The following is a 25,076-nucleotide window of genomic DNA, read 5'->3' as shown; positions in this document are numbered from 1 at the left end:
AAATTGTGAACAGGTCACACTTACTCAGATTTCTACATGAAGAGAGACAACTACCCACCTGTCTTAAATCAACATTTCTACCAGGGGGGTTAAAAAAGAAGTTTTCTAAAAAATTTAACTTAGCAGAATATCAGCTCCCCAGTAAAAAAGTACTAACTGTGATCCTCTGCATCCAATCTCTCTCTTCCAGGAAAGAAACATTTTATGAATTCTCGTGCCTATTAATTTGCAACCAGAAATGCTAAATCAAGAATCGTATTTAATAGTAAGGGAGAAAGATCTGCTTTATAAGGAACTGCACAGCAAGCTTATCTGATGGGCCTTGTATCTTGTCACATCAATATCTAGTTCTTATCCCTCCTGTCCAAAAGGCAAAACTCACAACACACACAGGGGAAAGAGCTCTGCTGAGGTTTATAGCCCATTTAATTTCTGATAAGACCCTGATTCTCTAATTAGGTAACCCAAATAAAAACAGTCTCAAAAATGCTTAAAACATAGACTTCATGTTTCTTACGTAAATGGTACTGAGAGAATGGTTATACAGAGACCGATAAATGACTGACACAGGTGTCACAATGGTTATTAAAAATTCTAAGTATAAATGCAGTTATTGCTGATGGAGACTAGGAAATGTCGTGCTTCATGAACGCGTTGCACATTTCCATACAGCATCCCACACCTTCTTCCTAACAGGCACTGTAAATTCTAAAAGATGCACTTCAATCTAGACATGCATTTAACGTAGACAGAGGATTAGAGAAGTCAAAATTTAGAAGTTTACCACAATCTGCTTCCATTTGAAAGACTTCCGAGTTGCACAAAGATAAGATACAAAAATCTTGTCACTGAAAGTTTTTAGAACTTTATACCTGTAGTTTTTCATTATAAGAGAGGCTACCCACCCCCCCTTAACTTTGTTTCCTCTTATAGCCTCAGTTCTAAAATAGTAACAATCTTTTGGTCAAAGCCTGAAGTTTAAGAGACAATCTAAACCTAAAGACCTATACACAGCACAACTGTTAGATGTTTAATGTTGGGAGCTGTCTTTTGTCCCTATAAGCATAAGCCACAAATGTTATGCCTGCCGATTTCAGAGTTGCCAGTAAGAAGGAAAACAAGAACAAGCCCATTCAGATAGTCTTCACCAATAGTTGATCAGTTGTTGGCCACCAACTAAAACCTTTTCTTCCACATGATTCACCCTGAAGACAACCAGGGTTCTACCAGAAATGCAGGAATTTTAAAACAGTTTCATAGGGCTCTACATTTCACTTCCATCGTATTTCTTAACAGAGAGTATGAGGTTTTTCTGAAGACTTAGCTGCAGTCAATGCCCAAAAGGAAACTATTCAGTCAGTCTTGTACACATTAAGTTGAGAACAGTAATAACAGAGTTGACTTACAAGCAGAGGTAAGTTTAAAAAGAAAAGAACCTGCAAAAGACCGTACCAAAATCTTTTCATCCTCCATACAGAATACAGCAATTATTTTTATCTCGCTCAAAAGCTGATCTGAATCCAGAACCACTTACTGACAGGAAACAAACAAAACACCCAGCCACATTAACTGCCTTTTTTTTAATGCCTTTTTATCCTTAAATTAAGAGCAGTCTGAATTAAAAGATTTATATCTATTCTACCCAAATTAACATACCCATATTTACAGCTTCTACATTTCTCTATTCAGCTTCCCCCAGTGCACATCAATATTGCTCAATTTCAACAATGAAAGTCCACTAGTTATTTCATTTCCTAATTTTCCTACCTTTACACAACCTAATATACAGACAACAAACTGAACACATTTTGACATAAAAGATTTCTCTTTCTCTTGTCTTTGTCAAAACACATCTCCCCTCCAAACGGTAGAGCTTTAAGCCAAACACAAGAGCTACTTGGCATTATTCTGTAAACCCTGGACTTTCAAAAAGAACAAATGCTCCTGGAATGAAGTATGAGTAAGAAGATGAATCTAAAGGAACACTTAAGATGCAAGGAAAACCAGTAAAAACAGATTTTAAATGCATCTAAGCTCCATTCCCTGCACCAGCATATTTACTAGTAACTACACATCTGTACAAATGAGTTCATTTGCAACTTCCAGAATTATAGTAGATGTTAATGTTAATTCTGAAAATAAGGTTTTTATTTTTAGTAGGCATAATAGAAAGGAAATAGCAAGGCCACATTTCATTCTCTAAGCATTGTTAAAAATTGTAATGATCTGCTGACTTGTGAAAAAAATTCCCCTCTGAAAAATCCCCAAGGGCTTCTTCCGAAGCACCACATTGAGAGCAGATGGCCAGCATCAACTCTGCAATTACCAGTCTGGCCTGGCAGTCTCACAGATCACAATGATACTCTTCTCTCCTCGTGGATGTGGGGAGGGGGCAGCTCAAGAGATGCAGATCAGTAAATATCATAGGCAACAGCACTTTCCACTAAAAACGTACGCGTACATTCAGTTTCCAAACCTGTCATATGCTCCCCTCCTTCCATTAACTTTCACTTTACGTTTAGGTTTCCCTCCTTTTTTCTTTAACATTTTCTTTTCTGATACTGAAAGTTTTTCAAAAAAGGTGGCAGGAAATCAATAACATTAAGGATACAGTAGAACTGACCATTGTCAAGCATTGCCAGAGGCGCAAGCTTCATGAACTATCTGGTTTTGCAACTTTTCTGCTCTTTATTTTACTTTGAGAAACCTCTAAAGCAGCTCATAACAATGATCTATTAAAAGCATGCAAATGGACAGAGTTATTAATTAACTGTTAACAAATGCCTATCAAACCTGCGATTGTATGAGTGTGCCATCATCCCCCCACCCCCAAGAACAGTTGTTCTGTTCTCCTCTGTAGCCAGGAGGACATCTGATGAGGAGGTGCTGTTTCATTTCCTCTCCTTCCTCCCACCCCTCAAATGGAGAAGCCCTCAAAGGAGGGGGGAGGGGAGAGCATGTTTTTAATTCAAATGCTGCATCTTAAAATACTATTGTGCAAGACTTGGGTGAGACTTATTGTAAATCTATATACATACACCATGAGAAAGCTTTACTCCCCCTACATCTCTTTTATATTAAAAAAAAAGGCAATAAGACTTCTGCATTAATAACCATTTACTATTTCAGTTCTACACCCAAGAATTTGAGTAAAACCTTTATTTTGCCAAAGTCAATAAAGGTTCAGAAATGAAAGTGAGCAGAAAGAAAGCTATGAGGACTCTCCTACCGAGTTCCTTTCCAACTGACAGATGCAACAGGAAGAGGTTGGAAAGGATTTCCTCATGCGCAAAGAGGCCTGACAGACTTAACTCTGAGGCATTCGGACCTCTCCTCAGGAATGCTCAGCCCCCCTATAGAGACTTCTGTCTCTTACATTGATTCAGCATTCCTTACTTCATTTCTACTAATTCTTCCTGTTCTTCCTCATTTCAGCTACCCCTTTTGAAAAATTTACTGGGCATAGAAAGGCGCTGGAAAAAAGTATATCACAGTCCTGCTGTTATTACCTTAGTCTTGAAAAACCTTACTGAGAAATAAGGCTGTGCAAGAAGAAAACCTCAAGCTTACTGCCTCGTCTCTCATTCAGGCTTAGTTCTAGTGACACATTCCACAGGGAGGGTACCAATGTCATGGAGATACTGCTACCATAGAGGCTGAACCCCTCCCTGATAAGATCAACTTTGAGTAATCATGATTTAGATTTATTTGATTTTCCTTAAAGATCTTTGATTATGTGTCAAATGCCATGCAATAAAACGTAAACATATTTCCCACCAGAAGAAAGAAATGAGAAGACAACACGCCCCATTTTCCTCCCAGTCCCAACGAGTAAGCTTTCTTTGCTGACACACACAATAAATACCAGAAAGCATTGTCTTTTCATTAACTCCCTCAAAAGTTTTTCTGCTTTTACCACTCGTTTATCAAGTACTGTGGTATGGGATATTACTTCTCTGTATAAATCTGGTGCTTCTTGTAACTGCAATTATCAAAAGATCTAACACAAGTAGTGGCTTTGTGGCAGAAATGCAAGTTAATGCACACAACTCAGGCAGAAGTAAATTAATTAATCCCACCAAAACAATTACTTGGTCCAGCCAGGAAAACAAAGAACTGCACGCGCTAAACAGCTTTGGAAAAGTACCATTATTTTGGGCAACATACCTTTGAGACATTTTGGATCGTTTCTCCCTCAGAAACATCCAAAACTGAACAGTGTCAACTCACCTTCCACACTATCAGAACAGGAGGTACCAATCCCAGTGTCCCCGCTGTCGGAAGCTATACTGTGTCTTCTGACAGGATTGCTCTGACTGCTTGATGAAATGGTTGTGGACTGCCACAGGGATTCAGTACCAGGTAACCATCCCACTGAGGAATAATCTGAGCCTATAAAGAAGGAAGCCAGAAGTCTGTCATTACAGATACAGTACAGATGTCAACAACAAAATACCGATCAAGATGAAAACTGAATCCTATGTTTCACAGTTCAGGTTTGAACCAGACTCTGTGCCAATGTTTTGGGCTATTTTTTTATTAAAATACTTTTGCTAGGTGGAAGCTTCTCAAGAAGTTCCAGTGAATACATTTTTCTTATTTAAACACATGACTCTTAAACTGTTCTTGCACTAACTTTAACAAGATATTTATCATATGATTCCTATCCTAGAATTGATTCTCAACTCACAGCAGAATTTTGCATTGCAAGCGTCTAAAAACAGGTCAGAGAGATGAATGAATTTTAGAACAGAAACCAGTTGAAGATTTGAACAGTTAAATACAGTCATTAAATTGTTAACACTGATCGCTAAAGTAACTCATTATGTTTCACTGTTATCAATAGTTTTCAGTTATCAAAAGATTGTTTCATTTTGGCCATTTTTTTAATTTTATTTAAACAATCTTTAAAATACTAAGTTTTAAAGCACAATTCAGAGCAGCAAATCATTCCTCTGACTGAGGAATTTTTGAGAATGTGTGGCCTACTTTATAGTCAGTCTCAAAGGAAAATGCCCTACAGAGTACAACCCCAGAGAACCACTGCAATTTCCAATAGCCAATATCTAAACCTGAGCATTGTTTACAGGCAGAATACCGATCACCATGTTCGCACTCCAAACCAGCAGAGCCACATAAAGAACCTTGGAAAAAAGCATGGCCTGCACTTGATTTTATATATAATCACATACATACACCCCCTCTAGCAGTTGGCTTTGCAGAACACTTTCAGCAGGAAATGACTCATTTAGAAGTATCAGTTCACATACAATGTCTCTTATGCGACATGTGGTTATTTTTAGGTTATTTAAACGTTTTCAGCAGTGTCCATCTAAATTCATAAGAGCAATTTGCCTCTGCAATGACATCTGCAGATCATTGCTATTTCCAGCTGTACTTGTTTCCCAGTAAATTAAATAGTTCAGAAAAGGATGTAAAAGTGAATACATATGTGTATGCACATATAACCCACACACACATATATGGGTACATACATACTCCCCATATAGCAGCCAAATCACTAGACCTACTAGCCAGAGTGGTAACAGCTGCTTGCCAAGTCACTTGTAAACTCATGAATATAGTACGTGCTTCCTTACTGTGTGCACTATTTAACTGTAACATGACATCTAAGGAAATCTACTTTCTGTAAGTAGGTTCTTGGAGGTCTTAGATATGCCTGTCCATCTCACTTGTCTCAACTACATTCTTCTTTGAGATCACTGCCTCTTTTTCCCTTTAACACATTTTCCTACCTTTTTTTCCTTCCCCGTCATTCTACTTTAGCCATACCTTTTGCAATGTATTTTCTTCTCTTCCCTAAACTTTTTGCTTTTCTTCCCCAAACTCTTAAACTATTAACTTTTAATTATTCCACTGAGTGGCTTTCAAGTCCCAGGGTAAGGTAGCAGAACAGAAGACCAGAGAAGCCAGACATAAACGCAATTGCCCGTGGCTCACCTGTGGCTCACCAGTCACACCCTGTAAGGAGATCCCAGCCAAGACCCTAAGCAAATACTACTCCGGGTGTCGTTCTTCATACCATCCTCTCTGTGTCGTCATCTAACATACTGAAATGTGATAAGTTTCGCATACAGCTAGCAGGAAACTGGGATGTTTCTTCCCCCCCTACCACCCAGCACATTTTTCACTAAACACTCTGGCTGCGTTGGGAGCAGTAATTTTTCCTTCCATCCCTCCCTCTAAATAGGTCTACTTTACACAGGAGTTCCACTTCACGCTTCTCAAGCTGCATCGAGCTATTCCAGCAAGAGCAAAGTTGACTTATGGGAGCCTAAGCTAATTAAGCCAGAGATAGTTCTGATTTAGAAGACATTTATAATACATTTATAGAAGAGAAATTCAGTTTCATTTACCCTTTATTATGCTGTTCTCCACAATACAACTCTTTGGTGACAGTTCATCTTTTATAGCACTAAACAAGTGTTAAAAGATAATGCTACCACCTACTGCACATTAAATCAACAGAGCATTAAGTGTCAAACTCTTTAGACCTTTTGGCTGGACAAGTGTTCAGTAGGTGAGCCTACAACCATCCATATGCAGACCCCCAAAAAGGAGAGAGAATTTTAACTCTGATGGAACTTTCAGTAATAAAAGCTAAAAATATAACAGAACAAGAGAGTAATTTAGGTAGGAAAGGACATTCGGAGGTCATCTAGTCCAACCCCCACCCCAAAGCAAAGCTAATTAAATCAGGCTGCTCAGGGTCACATCCAGCTGAGTCTCAAACACCTCCAGGGACACAGATTCCACCACCTCTCTGGGAAGCCTGTTCCAGCATTTAACCACCCCCAGTGCAAAGAAGATTCTCCAAACATCTCATCAGAGTCTCTCATGATCCACATGGTGCTTGTTGCAACATACCCCAAGAAATGCAACAACATAGTACAACTAGACTCTACAAAAAGGACTAACGTGCTGAGAGGCACAAAGTAATTCCCACCAGGATCTCTATAGGTATTCTAAGTTGAGGAAATGAAAAGCATCACAAAACACCCTACTATAACCTACTCTGAATTTTACACCTACACACAGACAGCTTGGGGACACACCACACCCCAACTGTGGTGCTGAAGCGTAGGTCCAGAAGGACTTGTTGTCACAAGACAAAATGAACACGACATTTTCTGGAGCACCTTTGCATCCAGGGGCAGTACAGCATTTTTAAATAAAGCCTGATTCTTAAGCTGGTAGGCCTGGAAGAGGTAAGTGCTGGTACACATGCACATCTACACACAGATGAGCATGAGGCCAGCAAGAGCTTATTAGCTTTGGCTCGGCACAGGCTTCCCAGATCCCATCTGGCTCTCCAGAGAAATACTCAAGTCTCTCTACACCATGCTCCGGACTCCAGAAGAGTCTCTTCACTCAGGTGCTCCCTCTCACCATCCCTTGCAATGCACAGCTGGCTGCATGCAGGAGGAATGCGCCCACGGTGCCATCACCAGGATCACGTTTTTCCTTTACAGCCATCCTATACGGCACGGAAGGGGGCTGCGATGGTGGGGGGAACGGTCTCATTTTCTCACTCACTAGGCTTCTACTGTTCAGAGGAGCAGCCTCTGGATTTAAAAGGGATACGTCCAAAGGAAGAAAGCTGTTTTAGAACCAAATAGGAAAACAGTCTGTGCTTTTTGACCTATTTCAGACACCCCAAAGAACACGCTTGCATGTGATCACTTCAAGAAACTCTTTCTCTTTGCCTCCCACAGAATTCCTGACACTAAACATGTGGCGTTTTGGTTTGGGTTTTTTTAAGATAGCTAATGACATATTCCAGAAGTCTACACTTTTTAATGTCTCCTGATGCATCTGCATCATTGCTTTACCTTGCTGACCTAATGGTGATTCTGCACAACAGAAAGCCTTTATGAAAATAAACCATCTATATGAAAAAGAGCTTTTCAAAGCCAATTGAACCCACTCCCATAAACGTCCAAAAAGAGTGCAACATGACAGTAGAGATGGACTCAGTAGAAGTCTCAACAGTAAGTCATGTGTACCCAATTCAAAGTGTCAGACAGCAGATCCCATGCCTATCATTGAGGAAAGGTAATTACACAAGCTCCAATAAGAAACATAACCCAGAAAATAAGACCCTATAGACCTCATTAGTCCAAGTCAATATTTAAAAATTCCTTTACTAGTTTCATTATTTGAAACTGACCTTCAGAGCAAGTCCTGAAGAATCACCAATTGCCATGCACCCTGTTCTATGCTCCCCATCTCCTTTTCAACAGCTCTCTGTAAATGAACGATCTTTCACACAGCAAACTGCCTATCCTAAATGAACCAAGCCTAAGAGGGGGAGAAGATACACAGGAGTCCCCACACTGCTCAGCCAGTTTTACCCTGCTGCTCTATCTCAAACCTGCCAATCCACAGCTACTGCCCATCTGCCCAGAATACAGAGCAGGGTGAGGGAAGCAAGCAAAAATTTCTTATAGGTATTGGTGCTGCTAAATTGTACATTACCATCTGACTATAATCATTCCTAACTGGGTCAGAAAAATCTATGTTTCATAGGATTTAACAGCAGAGAAAGAAAAGTAGTGTCATCCTACCTGGCTATAATTTCCAACAACATAGCAAATAAAATACATCCACAATCCCAAACGAATCCCAGAAGGAGCCTTGTTTATACAAACAGTTGACTGCATCCTTGAATTTGGCCAGTTAAATATACCAACATAGTGCTGTGTTCCCAGCCTAGGCACTTAAAGTGGATCAGTTAACAACTAAGTATATGAAGGGCAGGAAGCAGATTATTTATTAAAAGACAACAGTTGTTGAAATTTCACTCGACAAAAACATGTATCTTTTTCTGTGTATTACAGAATGCTGTCAGCTACTGCTGGCAGGAAGGCACCTAGTTAATTCTGGATCATTACCACTTCTAATTTCAGTGGTATGCACAGACCTCACATGATCTACGTACACAAAATAATAACACCACGGTCTTTATATTTGGTTCCTAAAATACCTCTAACATGCTTGAATGTAAAAAGTATTATTTTAAGTGACAGCTATGATACTGTTATTTTACCTAGATGCTGAAATGAAAAGCAAGAGCAAAAGACTTAACTTGGTTTCACAGCCTATATGTGCTTACTTAAGGATACCGATTTTTCTACTCCACACTATGACTTTGACATAGATTGTGGCTAGAAGTGAATCACCCGCGACAACCAGTGCAAATTTATACAGACAAAGAATTCTGAAGGGGAAGTCTCACTACCGCACTATCAAAACTGACAACCATGTAAAGCTCAATCTAGTCATCACAGATATAACCAGGCTGTACAATAATATTTCATGCCACGATGGCACTGAAGCCTGCCTGAAGCTCTTTCAAGGAGAGTCAGCATTTCAGCCCAAAAACACTGTGGAAGTTATTTGGTTCACCCTCACCATCAACAACTTTGCCCAAAACCCTACTACTTATCCTGGAACATCATACAGTAGTATTTTGAAAGACATCAACCCACCTTCAACCAGGTTCTGACACGCCTGCTCATATAGTTCCCTGACATTTCTGAACTTAACCCAGTTGCAATTCCCCCCACTCATTCGTAACAAATCCTTCAAGGATTCGCAGCCTCTTTTGTGCTCTCTCCCTGTCCCATAAGCCAAGTAACCACACATCTCTTCAAAAGGGAAAGTCTACAGAAAAACCCACAGTCTCTCTGTGAGCTGGTTGCTGTATTGTAGAAATAAAACTTACTTCAGTTGCAAGACGTTTATGTTTATTTATTATAGCTGCAAGATCATCATTGCTGAAAGATTAAAGAAAAATCTCACTTCAGTGCATGTTTTGTGCATGACAATTCTTTGCCAACAGTTTTTTGGGTTTTTTTTTTACAGCTGAAGGGAGGGGAACTTAAAACACAAAAAAAAACCCTTTCCAAAAAGTAGACACAAGAGCAGATGTCATACTTTAACATACTTATACAGATAAAAAAAAAAGCTCTTAGTCTTATAATGGTGCAACAGGAGCTTCCTGTTTCAATTAAAGGTGAAGCAAAAGATAAGCTGGATTCAATCCAATATCCTGACACAATAAATACATACTCTTGAAAATAATGTTAAAAAAACTGGCATCCCAACCCTGACACCTAGACAAATATTTGCTAGGTGCGCTACATCTCTATGATCCTTTTGCAAAAGAAATTACAACCTTTATTAATACAAACCTCCAAAACAAGTTCCACTTCTACAATACATCATCTTGTCTTCCGAGATGAGCAGTACTCTGGTAAAGGAGGGTTTCTAATGCTTTCAGGGAAGATGGCCAGATGACAGTTTCAGGACCCTTTTCACAAACACTCTGGAGGTGGTGGAAGCCCACCGCTCTACCAGCTGGCCATGAACTGAGGTACCAGAAGGTCCTAGTCCCTCCCCTCACATGAATGCAACTGAGAGTAGGTGGATGATACAGCTTAATCTGAGTGCAAAAAGGAACAGGGCAAAGTGGGATGAAATGACAACCCTAACTACCGAATTTTTACATTTCAGTTTCTCAAAAGCACTTTACAATGTCAGATAGCTAAAGTATGATTCATCCTGAGGACTCACATCCTTTCTCAGTGTGCTTTCTTGACAGAGCCTGTGAGCTATTTACCTAAGTCCTCCTAGTTTTTCAGTTGGAAACTGATTAGAGTAATCCTAAATTATGAAGAAAGACAAAAATGCACAGATAGAGAGGGAAGCAGGAAAAGAAAAGCAGGAATCCAACAGTTTAAGCAGAATATTGAGAGAGAGAGACCTTTTTACTGGCATTTTTACTTGTACAGCCTGATAACACACTGCCTGGCATACAAAGGCCCATGCCTGTCCTCTATACTATTCATGTGCAAAAGAATTCTCTTACTAGAGAGAGAGAAAAACATCATAAAGGAGAAAGAGAGAGAAACCCAAAGAAGAAAACTCTCAAAATACAATCCTCACAGTAAACATACACCTAACAGGCAGTATCAATGCCCAACTAGAGTCGTATTTTAAGGAATATAAACTTGTGCTCCAATTTCTTAAGAGAGATAAATTTTAAGTAGATTGTGTCACCAAACCTCCAGCTTCTTTTGCCTCTGAAATTCCTTAATAAAGTTAAACCATTTTGGTTTTGTTTTTTTCCCCATAGAAATGGCTAAATGTACACTCTCCCATCATAGATAATTACAGCTATAAAACCTTTGTCTTCTATGCAAAACAGTATTTCAGTGTGAACTTTCACCAGTTACAATTTTTTATGACCGTACAAAAGTGTATGGCACTGTCCAACAAGAAGTTACATGGTTTCTTATGCAGGGAAGTATGCAATCTAGAAGAAGGAATGGAAGCTAGGAAGAATAAATACATTAACTTGACAAATGAGCTTTAGAGAATCTTGCTATGGCAGTTAAAGACATAATCACGTAACTCACTCTCTTTCAACCCCCTGCACCAGGGTCCATAGAAAGTAAGAGGTGTCCAGCTCTGACTTTCCATCAAAGAGTCCAGCTGGCCAGCTTATGCCGCTGGCTAAAATGGGTTTGAGCTGAGAATGCTGTTTGACATTAGAGCTAACTGGATCTCGTGGTCAGCTGCTACGGAAAGGCTGGTCACCTTTCCCAGACACATATTCGCTGTTGCTTCCCCAGCACAAGCCCTGCCACTCCAGACCCTGCAGAAAGTGGTTCAGGAACAAACTGTCCCCACTTACAAAAAAGGTTATCTGCTAATTTGATTTCCTAAACTGGCTCAGCAAGTGGTCAGACTAGAAGCAGTGCCAAGGAAGGAGTGGGCATGTAAAGGCAAACTTCTGATGCCTAGCAGCAACTACTAGTAACGAGATTTATCCCTGCTGCCAAATTGCACATTAAGGCAGATTCTAAACTGGAGCGAGATAGGCATAAATCTCTGCTGGCTTCACTGTGGAGGACAAAATCTGTTCAACTAGCAGAAAGTCATGTTCAACACAGCATTCTGCTAGCTAAAAAGGCAGCAAAATCCTTAGACTGACACAGTATGTACTAACGGACTTGGTCTCCCCGATTTCTAGTCTAGAAAGTACGTAAAAAAAGAACTCAAACACACTTTATAATTTTTATACAGATGGCATTTAGCTGTAGTTATTTAATATCAACCCAATGATGAAATTCCTACACTTGTCAGGCAAGAAAGAGGTTTGCTTTTATTTCATCACTGACAGGAGCAAGAACAGGAATTCAGTCCAGTTGTTGATGGCACTCCTGTGAGTTTTCCGCTTCCAGATAGAGTATTTGCATAAAACAGAACTTCAAAATACAAACTGCAGATGTTTCTTATTTAATGTTTGGCACACAGACTACGTATATTACCTCATGCCTGCTATGCTGGCTTGCCTCTTTGTCTTCGGACTCAATGCACTATTCACCCCACAGAAACACAAAACTATATTCTTAGTTTCCATTCACTTCCACATAGTAACTGCAGAGGAGAAGGCTACCTTTTAAACTTGGAAAGTTTATCACTTAGAATACGAAGAGGGGAATGTCTAAGAAAATAAACACATTAAGTTAAGCTTAAAGTTAATATAAACTTCGAACAGCGAGCCCTCAGGACATGCAGACAGCTCCTAGGGTCTGTTAAAAAGCTGTGCACTTGTAGGTGACCAGCCGAATCCTTCTCCTACCAAAAAAAGAGCTAGTGATCACAGATTATCATCTGTGTTTCAGCCCTTCTTGCAGCTTAGCTTTATTGGCATTCAAAACTATGATCGGGTAAGTTTTTCTCCAAATTCTTTGTCGTTCTAACATTTTTCTTACGGGATTAGCTTTGCCCTCCCTTTTTCTGTTTAAGGAGTTAATTCAATCTCCTCTATGCATGGGGAAAAGCGAAGTAATCACAGCTGCTAGAATGAGTCAAAAAATACTAAATGGTTTTAAGCAGTTCCCACACTTACCAAAGTGGATCAAATAAAGGAGTCTAGCAGTCTTACTTTTTTCAAACATGAGCATAATTTATCTCCTCCTTGTAATCAGATATCAGATCTAAAGATACCCTTGACACTATACTAAATGGTGAAGACAGAGACCAAAAAAAAAAGTTTCACTGAAACACTTTGCTCAAGTATAACGACAGATTTTTTTCCATCATTTTTCAAAATATTTTTCATATATTTTAATATGGACGTACCAGAGATCAGAGCCTCCAGACTACAGTTTTAGCCCATGCTAACAGAAGTATGCACATCACGTGAGTTCCCACATTGTTACATTTGGGTTAAAAGGATGAAATTCTGGCTTCACTTCAGTCCTTAGGAAATTTTCCTTACAAACTTTCAGTACTCACGTCACAAGGCACAACTTTTCCCTAAGCTCAGCTTCTCAACTTCCACTCACACCTATTCAATATAAGCAAGGACAGTACCCTGGAATTTAGAAAGAAAGAGCAGTAGTTAAAAAAGTAAATCCTTCATACTGTACATCCTCAACCCTACCTAGGATACTTCCAGTCAAAAACAGTACCTCTTGTGTTTCCATCTTCCCAACTACAATCACTTCTGATGTAAAATTTTACATTACAATAATTCTACCAACCACACAAATGCCCTTGTTCAATCAGTTTGGTATTTCAGATAATGAAGTAAACAGAAAGAGATTAAGATCACAACTGCTAGCTTAATTTTCCATAGTCTCTAGCAAAAGTGATAAAGTTTTAAGTAAAGGTATTTTCAATGCCTTTTAGTGCCTCTAGCTGCGTCACTATACTCCCACTTTGTTTTCTTATTATGCTGAGAAACATCATGCCTTTGATCAATGCTAGTCACTGAACTTTTATACAAAGCATTAATTCTCAACTGTAAGAACATCCCCAAAGGTTTAGAATTTCCAAAAGGTTTAAATAGCTTTGCTGTAGAGTAGGCATTCAAGAGAGAAGATACCATCTTTTAGAGAAATCCAGACTTTTAAAAAGTCTTATTTATTCTGAAACATTTGAAAAAGTTGCAGCTTTCCACAGCCTCTGCAAACTATGCTACAAAAGGAGTAAAGCAGACATTAAAAACATAAGGATACCTTATAAGGAATGTCAGATCTGACTCCAGGACGATTCAAGAATGTTTCTTGTCTGAATCTGACACCACCGGTCTCTTAACATATTAGGAAGTTGAGAGTTTGAAAAGCATCATTTGCTTTTCCACTTGCATTTGCTAAGTCTACTTTAGGTATTTTAATCAATAAAGAGGCAGCAGGACTTTTCCTTGACACAACTTGCACTGCCCTTCTTCAGCAAGACTGAGATAGTCTCCTACTACCTCTCCAGTCATTATCCGTTATCCTTGACCCATTTCACCCTGTACATGAGTCCACTAACTGGTGGAAGCTCCACTGTCCAGTGGAATTAATGTCACTTTTTCCTGATCCTCTATCTTAATCTTCCTTGGCCTTCACAGTAAGTCTGAGGATTAACTATATACTTCCTGATGTCATCAGCAGTGGCATAGCAAGACTGCGCTCTGAGATTTTTCCACTAGTCATCAGTTGACTGAAGAGCCAGCCTATTTGACCCCAGGTATTCCGCACCCGCCTGACACCAGCATAGATGCTTCCTCCAGCCATGTCTCACTCTGGCATCAGGCAATTGTAAATCCCCCCTTCGATATTTATTTAACCTTAGTATTCTCCTGGTCCAGCTCCCTGAATTAGCCTGACATAAGTTTGAACAAGTGCTAGAGAAGGCACATAGGAAGCAGCAAGGATACATGAGCAGAGGTATCCAGAAGAGCGGGAGCAACTACTCACTAGATTATCTTAGCTGTAAAATGGCATTGTGCCCTGCAATTGACCCACATACACCCCTTCAGGCAAAAAGGAGGAGTTTACCTGTCACATCTTTCCACATTTCAGGGACCATCATACCTTGAAAGAAAAAAAAGCAAAAGAAATCTCAACATTCGCCTTTCTTATATTTGTGTTAATGCCTCCTTTTACAGAGGGGCCATTTGATTCTCAAAAACCAGCAAAGATCCCTGGGGAATGAGGACAGAAAGATGTGGTGCCACTTACGGCATGGCTGGCCGCGGAGAAATAGGTCACTTGAGCGTAGCTGTGCAATCAATAGCATGTTCAAGCCCAGGCAACCAAGCCAGACACTGCAGATAACGGTGCCCGGGGAAAGCTGACAGCCTCAGGGATGATTCCACGGGGGTCAGCAGTTCCAGGGCACACGAAGGATGATCAGTCAGGACTAAGACAAACCTAGGTGTACTTGTGAGCGTATTTACACAAGTTATTCTCTGCTGCGAGTTCTCCTCCTCTTCTCCAGCCATCTGCCTCTGATTCTCTGCAGCCGGCCTGCAGTCTCCCACGTGCCACATTTAGAACCTCCTCAACCAGCCCTAGACGGCAAGAAACTCCCATGTGGGAGCCTAAGACAGAAAGCAGAATCTTCTCACACTTCAGTACACCTTCCCACACCTTCCCCCGGCGTTGGCAGGAACGAACTTAAGGACTATATATAGTATTATTGCAGGTCTACCAGAAGAAATACTCAAATCATAAAGGCTTCCTTCTTCAGAAGATGTACGAGGTGCCGGTGCCCAGGCGCTGGCAGCTGAGGGGCTGCAGGGCGGCCCCTGTGAGGAGCGGCTGGGGCTGCCCCGAGCCGGACACAGCCGGTTCCAGCCGGCTCCAACCCCGCCACCGCAGGGCCCAGCTCAGCCCCCCAGACAAGATGGTGGTGCCTCAGGGAAAGCCTGTCTAAGGAAAGGCAAAACACTGCCCGGGAGCGATGAGTGAGGGGAAAAAAGTGTGAAAAATAGCCCTGTGAGCCCAGAGATGACAGCAGGAGGGGAGCAGGAGGAGCAGCAGCAGCTCTGGGCACCTGAGGAGAAATTCCCTGCCAGTCCCAGGAGAGACCAGGCTGCAGCAGGCAGCGTGAGGAGGAAGGTGCATGGGGAAGAGCTGCCACGGACTGACCCCATGGTCAAGTCTCTTTTGCCCCTGATGGCAACGGGTAAGCAATCTCCCTGTCCTCCATCCTATTTTCTCTCTCCTCTCGCTGAGGAGTGAGCGAGCGGCTGGGTGGGCACCTGTCAGCCAGCCAAGGTCAGCCCGCCAGAGAAGTCAGTAAGAAAGGCTCTTTTTTGAATCACATAGCAAACACACTGAACACGTTTTAAAGGTAATTACAACTGCAATGAGACTATTTTATTGTCAGTGTATAATTTCAAGACACATTTGGACATCTGAGAGACTACTAACAACTACAACGAAGTCAGCATTTTTTCAGCAAAAAAAAACAAAAACCAGCACGGGAATTGACAATTAGTTTAACTCCCCAACTATTAAACCACAGGCAAGTTATATGATAAAAACAAGCACCCAAAGAGTACAGAAGGCAGAATAGCTGATACTGAACAAGTGCAGTACTATCCGTCCTTTCCTTAACTAACCTGCCTACAACAAACAGGCTTTGCTTCCAACAATGGCAGTTGATCACCTCCGGCTACAACCTCAAGTCATGAAAGAGCTATTTGATTTAGGAGGCTTTCAGCTATTCTTACCAACGTGCATTGGTACTGTATTTGGCAACTTTTCCATGTTTTGAGATGCACGGGTTCTTTAACAGGTATTAAATGCCTGGCTAAAATCTTAGCATAAATAATTTCCAACTGTAACAAGCAATATTTGGTGGACATAAATCCTAGGTGTTCTTTGGAGAAGCTACTGGTGCTCTCACCCTAACTAGCACTTCCTTCACCACCATCCCCTAGCGCAGATGTGATGGCTCAGGCTGCTTTTTACTGCATACTTACTCTGCACAAACTGTTTAAATTCATGCATTCTTCTCAAAAACCATTAAACTAATTACTACATTTAATGAAAGTTTTAAAAGCACAGAATTAGTGAAACCACCAGTCTATATTCAGTCAGTAAATGCTGAACATACAGTTAACATACAAGAGATAAGAACAATTGCTAACCCCCAAGACCAATATAATACATCCTTACATCTATCACTCTTTTCTTGCAGCTAAGCAGTTAAGACATTCATGTTTTGTACACGTTACGAGAGTGGATACTACGTCCATAAAACTGAACCGCCTGGAGGAAGGGGAAAAAAAAAAAGCCATTGTTTTTGAAGGGAAGTAACTCCTGTTCACCACCACTCAAACACAGAATGTCATTTCACGTCATTGTGATCTGTGAAAGATAGCAAATGCCATTCTAGCAGCCAGTCTTGCAGCTGGAACATTAAATTTTTAAGCTCAGGTAATCAATCTTTACAATACACTATATGGTTATAAGTGTATATATATACATACTTATAACCGGTAAACAATTTGAAGCCTACCCTTGGTAACACTAACTCATCATTTATTGCCTCGCGTAGCCTGCAAAGACAAACTGGCCTTCTCAAGATGTCCCAAGAGCTGTCACACCCCCAGCTACAGACCTCCAACAGAACACCGGTAAAACTTGTTACAGAAACGAAACCACTGGATTTCTGTCCCCACTCCACCCCAAAGGATGAAAAAGAGTGTTGTTGTCCCCATCCTTCCCACCCTGAACCTGCCTGTGAAATCCATGGGTACCCCAAGGAGGCAGCACCCCGCAGGTCTTAACTTTACTGCTGCTGACACTTTGATTGTGACACCATGAAACAATCCGACAGAACCACCTGCGTCACGCTCACTGCCAACAAGGGTTAAGTACAAGAACATGGGCAACTTGTGGGATCTGCCTTATGAACAAATCATATTGCCAGGGCTCTAGGAGCAGAGGGATGCAGGCTACTATTTTTAAGGAGTGCCAATCACATCCTTTTGAGCACTTTACTTCTAGTTTTCACCACTTCGTACTTTTGCGAACTAAACAGTTATTACCGGCCAAATTTCAGTAGTGGTCAAGTATTGGCAATACTGGACAGTGGAGAGAAGCTTGACTAGACATGGTACGGTTTACTGAAAGTAATAAGTACTTGTTATTTCATTTTAAAGTGTGTTTGCTTCACTTTTCACAGGCGTCTGTTGGACACACATAGCCTGAGTGACTTCACTGCATGCCCCAGAGGAACAACACATCTAAATGAACATTTTCGTAGTCTTAGAAGTTATTAACCAACTGTGCATTTCAAATGATGGTCTAGATGAATAAGCAAATGGCTTGAAACCCTGCATGTCCTTCACTGCAGTTATTTGAATTCCTGCAGCATAGTGGGTAACCACTGTCTTTATAGAGGTATAAACTATGCTGCAAGGTTTTCATAAAGTTAAACGTGTACAAGACAACTGAACAACTGTAAGTCAATCATATACATTCCAAAAATAGCAACTTAATTTTTCAGGACAGGTACTGAGACTCTGAGAAGCTAAATTTATTTTGCATGAGCAGCAAACTTTGTCGTTAAATCCACGGGTTAAACAAGAAGCACATTTTTTTTTTTTTCAGAGAACGTACTCCTATTGAACTGAAAAGAGTGAATAAAACTGAAGGCCACAAATTAAATACTGCCCAAGAAGTGTCCTTGCCTGTTCCATTTTAAAAACAAATCAGAATTAATTTGCATATGTTACTGAAAATCTGATAATTCCCACGTGTAAATAGTTATCGAATTCTTCAGTGGGCATCTAGTTTTGTAAGGGAATTTTAAGATTTTCAAACAAAGTAGGACTTCTAGATACTCATATCCATAGATAACTAAAATACTACCAGCAAACTAGAATGCTTTTCAGTAATAAACACAGCTTAGCAAGAATATGAAGTCATCAACTGTTATGCTCCCACACCAACATTTAAAAGACAGTCAAAATCCATAGCAGGTAATTGCCATTAAAGAATTAAACACATTTTGGCAAAAGAAGATTTCCTTCAGCTTGAAAAATAAATGCTTAAACTTCTGCTTCCTAGTAGGATGCTACTGTTCTGTGATAAAGTGCTTCTCCCATGGACAGCTTCCTTCTCAAAAAAACCCAAAAATCTAACCTGGCAATAATATAATAGCACAGGATCTTAGTAGCCAGCATCCGTTCATTAAAATGCCTGAATGGAGCTAATTAACTTCTTCAGAAAGATTAAGAACCCTGCAAAATAGCTTCTCGACTCTTTCAAAGTTAAAGCTGATGAAGGAAGGGACTACTATGCTGGAAGTTGTAATGCAGAGATCATACCTCAAGGTTAAACCTTTATCTACTTGCTTTCCAATTAACCGCCACCTTCTGTTAGTCTATCTTATCTCAAGTTAGAGAATTTTCTACAACTTTTGCCGGCCTTACACTTCTACCGCTTATCAATAAATGTACATTTCAAACTTCGTATTGACCCTAAGTATTCAAAGGAAAGAGGGAATGGGGGAGGAATGAAAAGCCATACACAAAATTACTTCTCAAATCTTAGAGAATTCTGACAAACAAGCGAAAGTAAAACATTCATCCAATAACTGACTGATGAGAACTGCTGACAAATTCACCACAGTGCTAAAACACTTCATTTGACCCCAAACAAAACGGATAACACAGTAATGAATGGCGCAACACAAAGTTTTCTGAACCAAATGCAAAATTAACATCAACAATCTTTGTAGCGGTCTGAAATTAGTGCCAGTGTACCCTTGTGATAAAACCTTATAATATTCCTGCCCCAAACACAAATAATCAAGAATTGAAACACCCTGAATTCCCGCAGTTGCCATCAAATTAACTGAAATCTCTGCACCTAGCAGAGTCCAGAATACCCTGTATCTTTGCAAGCTGTAGCACAAAGATACTGTAACTCCATTCTTCTGCAGGAAGCGTTGAAACACAACCAAACACACAACACAAAACAAAAACCTCACAACACTTCATCAAGGCAAACGTGTTATACATAGAAATTAATAACTTAATAATAGTACAGAAAAAAGGAACAATGTCTTCTTTCACACTATAGGGACTGAACATTAGGCTGCTTGTAGAGACTGAGGCAGCTGCCGAGAAGGTCTTAGCAGCTCTTGTATTTGCAAGAAAAACCCTGTCAGTAGAAAGCAAAACAATCCTGCCATTTAAATACGTCAACTAACTGTATACATATTATGTAGTCACATTTTGCAATCCCAAAATTAAAACATGAATCCAAATTTCTGAAGGGAAAAAAAAATAATAAAAATTACTCCCGACAGTTAAAAAATTATTCCAACACTCGTAATGGCAGAGCCAAACCACAGACTGCCACAGTGATCGATTACTTCAATAAATCAAAATATCACAAAACGTTTGCAGGAGCTCTGCCAGAGTCGAGCAGGTGATAGAGTCGGTAACATTTCCAAAATCCCCAAAAGGGCACCCCCAAGGAATGCGTACCTAAGTCTTACCTGCCCAAAAGCAGCGCTCTGCAATCAATTCACCTATTTCCCTCTGCCGGGTTTTGACAGCTTTTACGGGTGAAAGTTATCCCATCGCCCCCAGATAGGATGTGTCCCCCCCCCCCCAGCAACAGCTCAACTCCCAGGGCACAACTTCAACGTATCCCTGGCCAGCCTGGAGGAACTAGGCTGTAATTAACCCAGAGACAGAAAAGTGGTGCAAAAAAAATTAAAAAAAAAAAAATTAAAAAAAAAAATAAAAATAGGACTTGACCGATTTGTTGCAGTCTAAATTTAAAATGACAAGCATCAAGCGAAGGGCGCTTCCAGCCTCTGCCTGGGGGTGTGCTAACACAACCGGAGGGGTTAAAAAAAAAAAAGCCCAAAAGAAGGAAAGGTATTATGTAGGTTAAGCTCAGCTTTTATCATCCGCTGCGAGGTCCAGCTCACTAAACACCGAAACCCCCCGGACGGACGGCCCGACGCCGCCGACGCCTCCTCGGTCCCGGTAGGGGCCAAGGCGGCGGCGGCGGCGTCGGGCCGGCCCCGGAGATCTCTCCGGGAGGCCCCGCCGCCACGTCCCCCCTCCGGGCTCCGTGAAGCCGCTTCCTCAGACGTTTCTGTGGGGAGCCGGGGAGGAACCGGGACAGGGGAGAGGCCCTGCCCGCCCCACAGCACGGGGCCCTTGTGCCTTCCCCCCCCACACACACACACACACACACACACACACAAACCCCGCTCCCTACCCTATCCCTTCCATTCGCTTCCCGCCGGGTCACGGCTCCTTACCCGCCTTGTAGCCGCGGAAGCCGAGCTGGGGGTGCAGCCCGCCCCACATGGTGCCGGGCCGTGTCTTAGGGTGGGGGGGTACCCGCCGCTCTCCGGCAGCGGCCGCGCGGAGCTACGCGCTCTCCGGCGGGCGGCCGCGGCCCGGATGGCCGGGAGAGGCGGCCGGGGGGAGGTTTAGCGGGGAGCTGCCGCCGCGGCGGCGGAGGGGGCTGCTGCCTGCCCCAGGGGCGCCGCAGCCATGGTGCCGGGCCGCAACCGCGGAGAGCGGTGGGACCTCGCCGCCCCCTCGCCGGAGACAAAACTTGCTCTATTGCGCTGCTGCTGCCGCCGCCGCCGCCGCCTGCCTCTCCGGAGCGGGGCGGGGACAGGGGCGGGAGCCCCGCAGATGCTGCCGCCGCTCGGGGAAGAACCGCTTGCATAACCCGGCCCACGGGGAGGGGGCGCGGGGCGAGCGGCCGCGGGGGGCTGTTCGTCCGGCCCGCAGGCCGCGGCACCGCTACCGGCGGCGGGTCGCCCCCCTCGGTCCCCGCCGAGGGGGTTTGGGCGCTGCCGTTAGCCCCGGGCTCGTGAATTGACTCGTCCGCCCGCCGCCGAGGTTGTCCGGCGGGGGTGAGCCCCCGGCCGAACCCGCGGTTCCTGCCCGCCTAACTCGGGATGGGGGAAGGGGCCGGTTAGCGACGGCGTGTAACCGTCATCAGGGAAAACAGCTAATTGAAAGCACTTAATTCGGTATAAAGATAATAGGTACATAAAAGTGAAACGCTCACTCCAGGATTACAGCATTTGAAATACCGAAGGCCGGTACGTGCCCTTCCCAGTACAATTTCCCAGTACTTTTTTGTTTTAGTAAGGAAACGAAGTGGAAAGAAAGAAGAATCGTAACATTCACTTGAATGATCAGTTCCACCAAAAGATCCTCGGTATCACCATAAAGTTTAAGCCACAGGACTGGAAACAAAATGCTCCCGTCAGCAAGAATTCAAACCCAGCAAGAGGCTTCCCCCCCTTCTCCCAGCCCCCAGCTGCTGTGAGTCTGCTCCAAACACTTCGCTAATTCTAAGAGATAATTCTGCAATAGCAGCCTCCGTGTTACTGCTGTTTGCAGCTGCAGTGGTCCCTGCTGTAAGCTGCCTTATGAACAAGCGTACCCTGACTCCATCAGCATTGTCAGGCGAAAACAAAGAGAAGGAAAAAATATTTGGACGGCTTCTAACTGCAGCGTAACCATCCCAAAATTACAAAAACCGCCTCCACCAAGATAGAAAAGCACAGCTTTAGGCAGCATTGCAGAGTGTGGTGGACCTGACAGCTTAGGGAGGTGAGGTAAAACTGGAGCAGCTCCGTGTTCATGTGGAAGCGTTCACAACCAATAAATAAAACCTGTGTTCAGACACTTCCTGCTGACCTGATGCATTTTTAATTAGTAGCTGATGATCACAGAATAGCTTTTATCTCTTTGGAAAGTTATATGTTATATTTCAGCACAAGTCATATTTTATTTACGCCTAGCTAATGTACTCAGTAAAAGAGAGGCCTCAGAAGTACTGGAATGAGCACGTAGAAATGCTGCATATTATTATTTCTTTCTCATCCATACAAAGTCCTTACGTACTCACTGAAGACCTGATATGACGTGCATTCCTCACCGGCTCATTTTAACTATGGAGCTGTTTTGTAGGTAGAGTGGTAGAAACACAGGCTTCAAAAAGTTACTAAATAATGAATGAAAAACCCAAATACTGAAACTCTTGGAGATCCTGTCAAAACCTTCAGACTGTTGCTAAAGGTCCTCTGAACGATATAGAAGGTTGGGAGCATTTTCAACCCCAAATACTGGCTTACAGTAGAAGACCAATGCAGGAAAATAAATTATTGTTAATAACACCTCAGTGAAGTTGTCCAGCCTTTCAACCCCAAAGCCAACTTCAACACTGAAGAATGTTATGAGAGCATGGTAGGTAAACATGAATATAAGAAAGAAGAAAAGCTAAAGTATCTGGCAAAACACTCAAGACCAAGAAACATGTAAACAGCTTAGTTAAAGACCTCTTTAAAGGACTTGTCTGCGTGTAACTTTTGTTGCATGCTATTTTGTCGGATAAACATGTGCTTAGCATATTTACAGGAGGATGCAGTGAGCTGTGAGGAAGCTGAATATCAAGAAGGGGAAGGCATCTAGCAGTAGGCAAGGAGGAAAATTATCTCATCACTGCCGAGTTCTGTGAGTTTGTGATGCTGCCCTGTAATCCAGCTGCAAGAATCCAGAGGCATATGACGACCCCAGAAAGCTGCATGCCTGGAAAAAGTGTCGTGATAACAGTTCTTCCATCTCCTAATAAATGTCCCTGCCGTGTTTTTGTGTAGCTTGGGATTGCCGTTCATGGAGGCTTCACAGTTTCCTGTGTATCTCCTGTCTACATGTGAACAATACCACAGAGGCAAAAAACAAACAAAAAGGCCAAGATGGGGGTGGCAGAACACAAGGGGGTAGGTCTGGCTGAATCACCTCCAACAGCAGCTCCATGTCTTCCAAGGTGTCCCTGCTGGCGCATCTGTGCTTTCACAGTGCTACTGCTCACAGCAGAAAGAAAAAATGAAAAAAAAATGCTTAAATTTAAGCAGGCAGATAACAGAACCTGAGACATGTTCATCCTTTTGATTGTATTTTAAGTTATTTTTATAGAAACTGAATGTAATTAGTGAAGCTTTTTCACTACAAATAACCTTAGTGTATCTGTCTGGAAATCGGGCCAAACTGAAGCCAGTAGTTTTACTCTATAAATAAATTTAGCTCGTTAATGCTTTATTCACTATCCAGCAATGTTTTACATCTGCAGTCTGCTTGTGTACACAGTTCTAGACCAGGAGCAGTATTTGTTTTAGATTTTCAAAAACCTCTTGAAAAAGTGTGCTACCTGGCTTGGACCTCCTGCAGGGATGGGTTTGTGCTATTTAATGCTGCTGAAGCAAACCCCTACTTTCGCGTGGATCTCAACATGGCAATGCAGCAGGCCCTGAGGACATCCCAAGGCCCCCGTCTTAACAAGTCTCTGTTGTCCCACCTACGAGCTGGTGGGTAGTACTGGCTCCAGTCCATTCCACGTGCATTTGTCCCTCGGCACCTACCGGAGCCTAACTACACTAAGGTGACTTGCATTAGCTGATCACCTCTTACATCTCTTGGGGTGATAAGAGAGCACGGCAATCTGTGTTCTGGCACTGCCCCACTCAAGAGGGGTCTAAAGATCTCGACACTCGTAGAAAACGGCAGCATGGTACAAGGGAAAGCTCATGTAACCTTACGTGTGAATCAATGGTAATTGGAAACAGCCTGCATCCCTGGATAATTACTGTGAAATGTGATGCTCCAGACAACGAATGGACTCAAGTTCTTATTGTCTGTACAGCCTTCTCCCCACCTCTTTCCTCATGATCCTCTGACACCAACTCTACCCTCTTGGCAGAATCAACAAAGAAAAATAACAATAGAAAGTAACAGCTTTGGCATTGGTACCAGGCAGATGCTGTCTCATTAACATCAATTGCAGCCCATCTTACCCAAGGGTTTGTGATCTATTTCCAGTTTAAGAAATCACATCTCTGTTTGTTTGGTTTTTTTCCTCCCCGAGTAAAAACATAATGCTCTAAATGGAATTAAGCTGAAGCATAACCTCTGAAAGCAGCATTTTTCTTTGATTAAGGCCAGAAATGCGTTCAATATTTATTCTACACACTTGCTTTCACAGTTAACAGAATTAAAAGATTATTAAAGAAAACCCAAACGCTAAATAGCTAAACATTGTTCTAAGAGAATGCAGGCCATTTCCCCTATCTAATTAAGATATCAAGCATGTGTGCTTTCTATCAAAAAGCAACAGCAGCATTTCTGCAAGCACATCTCTATTGCAAATGACTTTGAAATTAAAATCACAAATTTTCAGTGATTGAATTGCTTCACTAAGTAC

General features: G+C 42.0%; 1 protein-coding gene across 1 annotated transcript in view; it reads right to left on the bottom strand.

The window, feature by feature from the left end:
• The window catches only part of CEP85L (centrosomal protein 85L), a 114,940-nt gene extending 93,469 nt beyond the window's left edge, over positions 1–21,471 (bottom strand). Inside the window, exons 1-2 of the mRNA XM_074580875.1 lie at positions 21,112–21,471; positions 4,231–4,392 (exon numbers count right to left, since the gene is read on the bottom strand). Coding sequence (XP_074436976.1) covers positions 4,231–4,392; positions 21,112–21,160 — 211 coding nt within the window. The 5' untranslated portion in view covers positions 21,161–21,471. The remainder of the gene's footprint in view (positions 1–4,230; positions 4,393–21,111) is intronic.
• Between the last annotated feature and the right edge of the window lie 3,605 nt (positions 21,472–25,076).

Source organism: Larus michahellis, chromosome 3 (assembly GCF_964199755.1).
Source record: "Larus michahellis chromosome 3, bLarMic1.1, whole genome shotgun sequence".
Taxonomy (NCBI): Eukaryota; Metazoa; Chordata; class Aves; order Charadriiformes; family Laridae; genus Larus; species Larus michahellis.
Note: the sequence above shows the minus strand (reverse complement) of the source record. Positions and strands in the feature narration are given on the sequence as shown.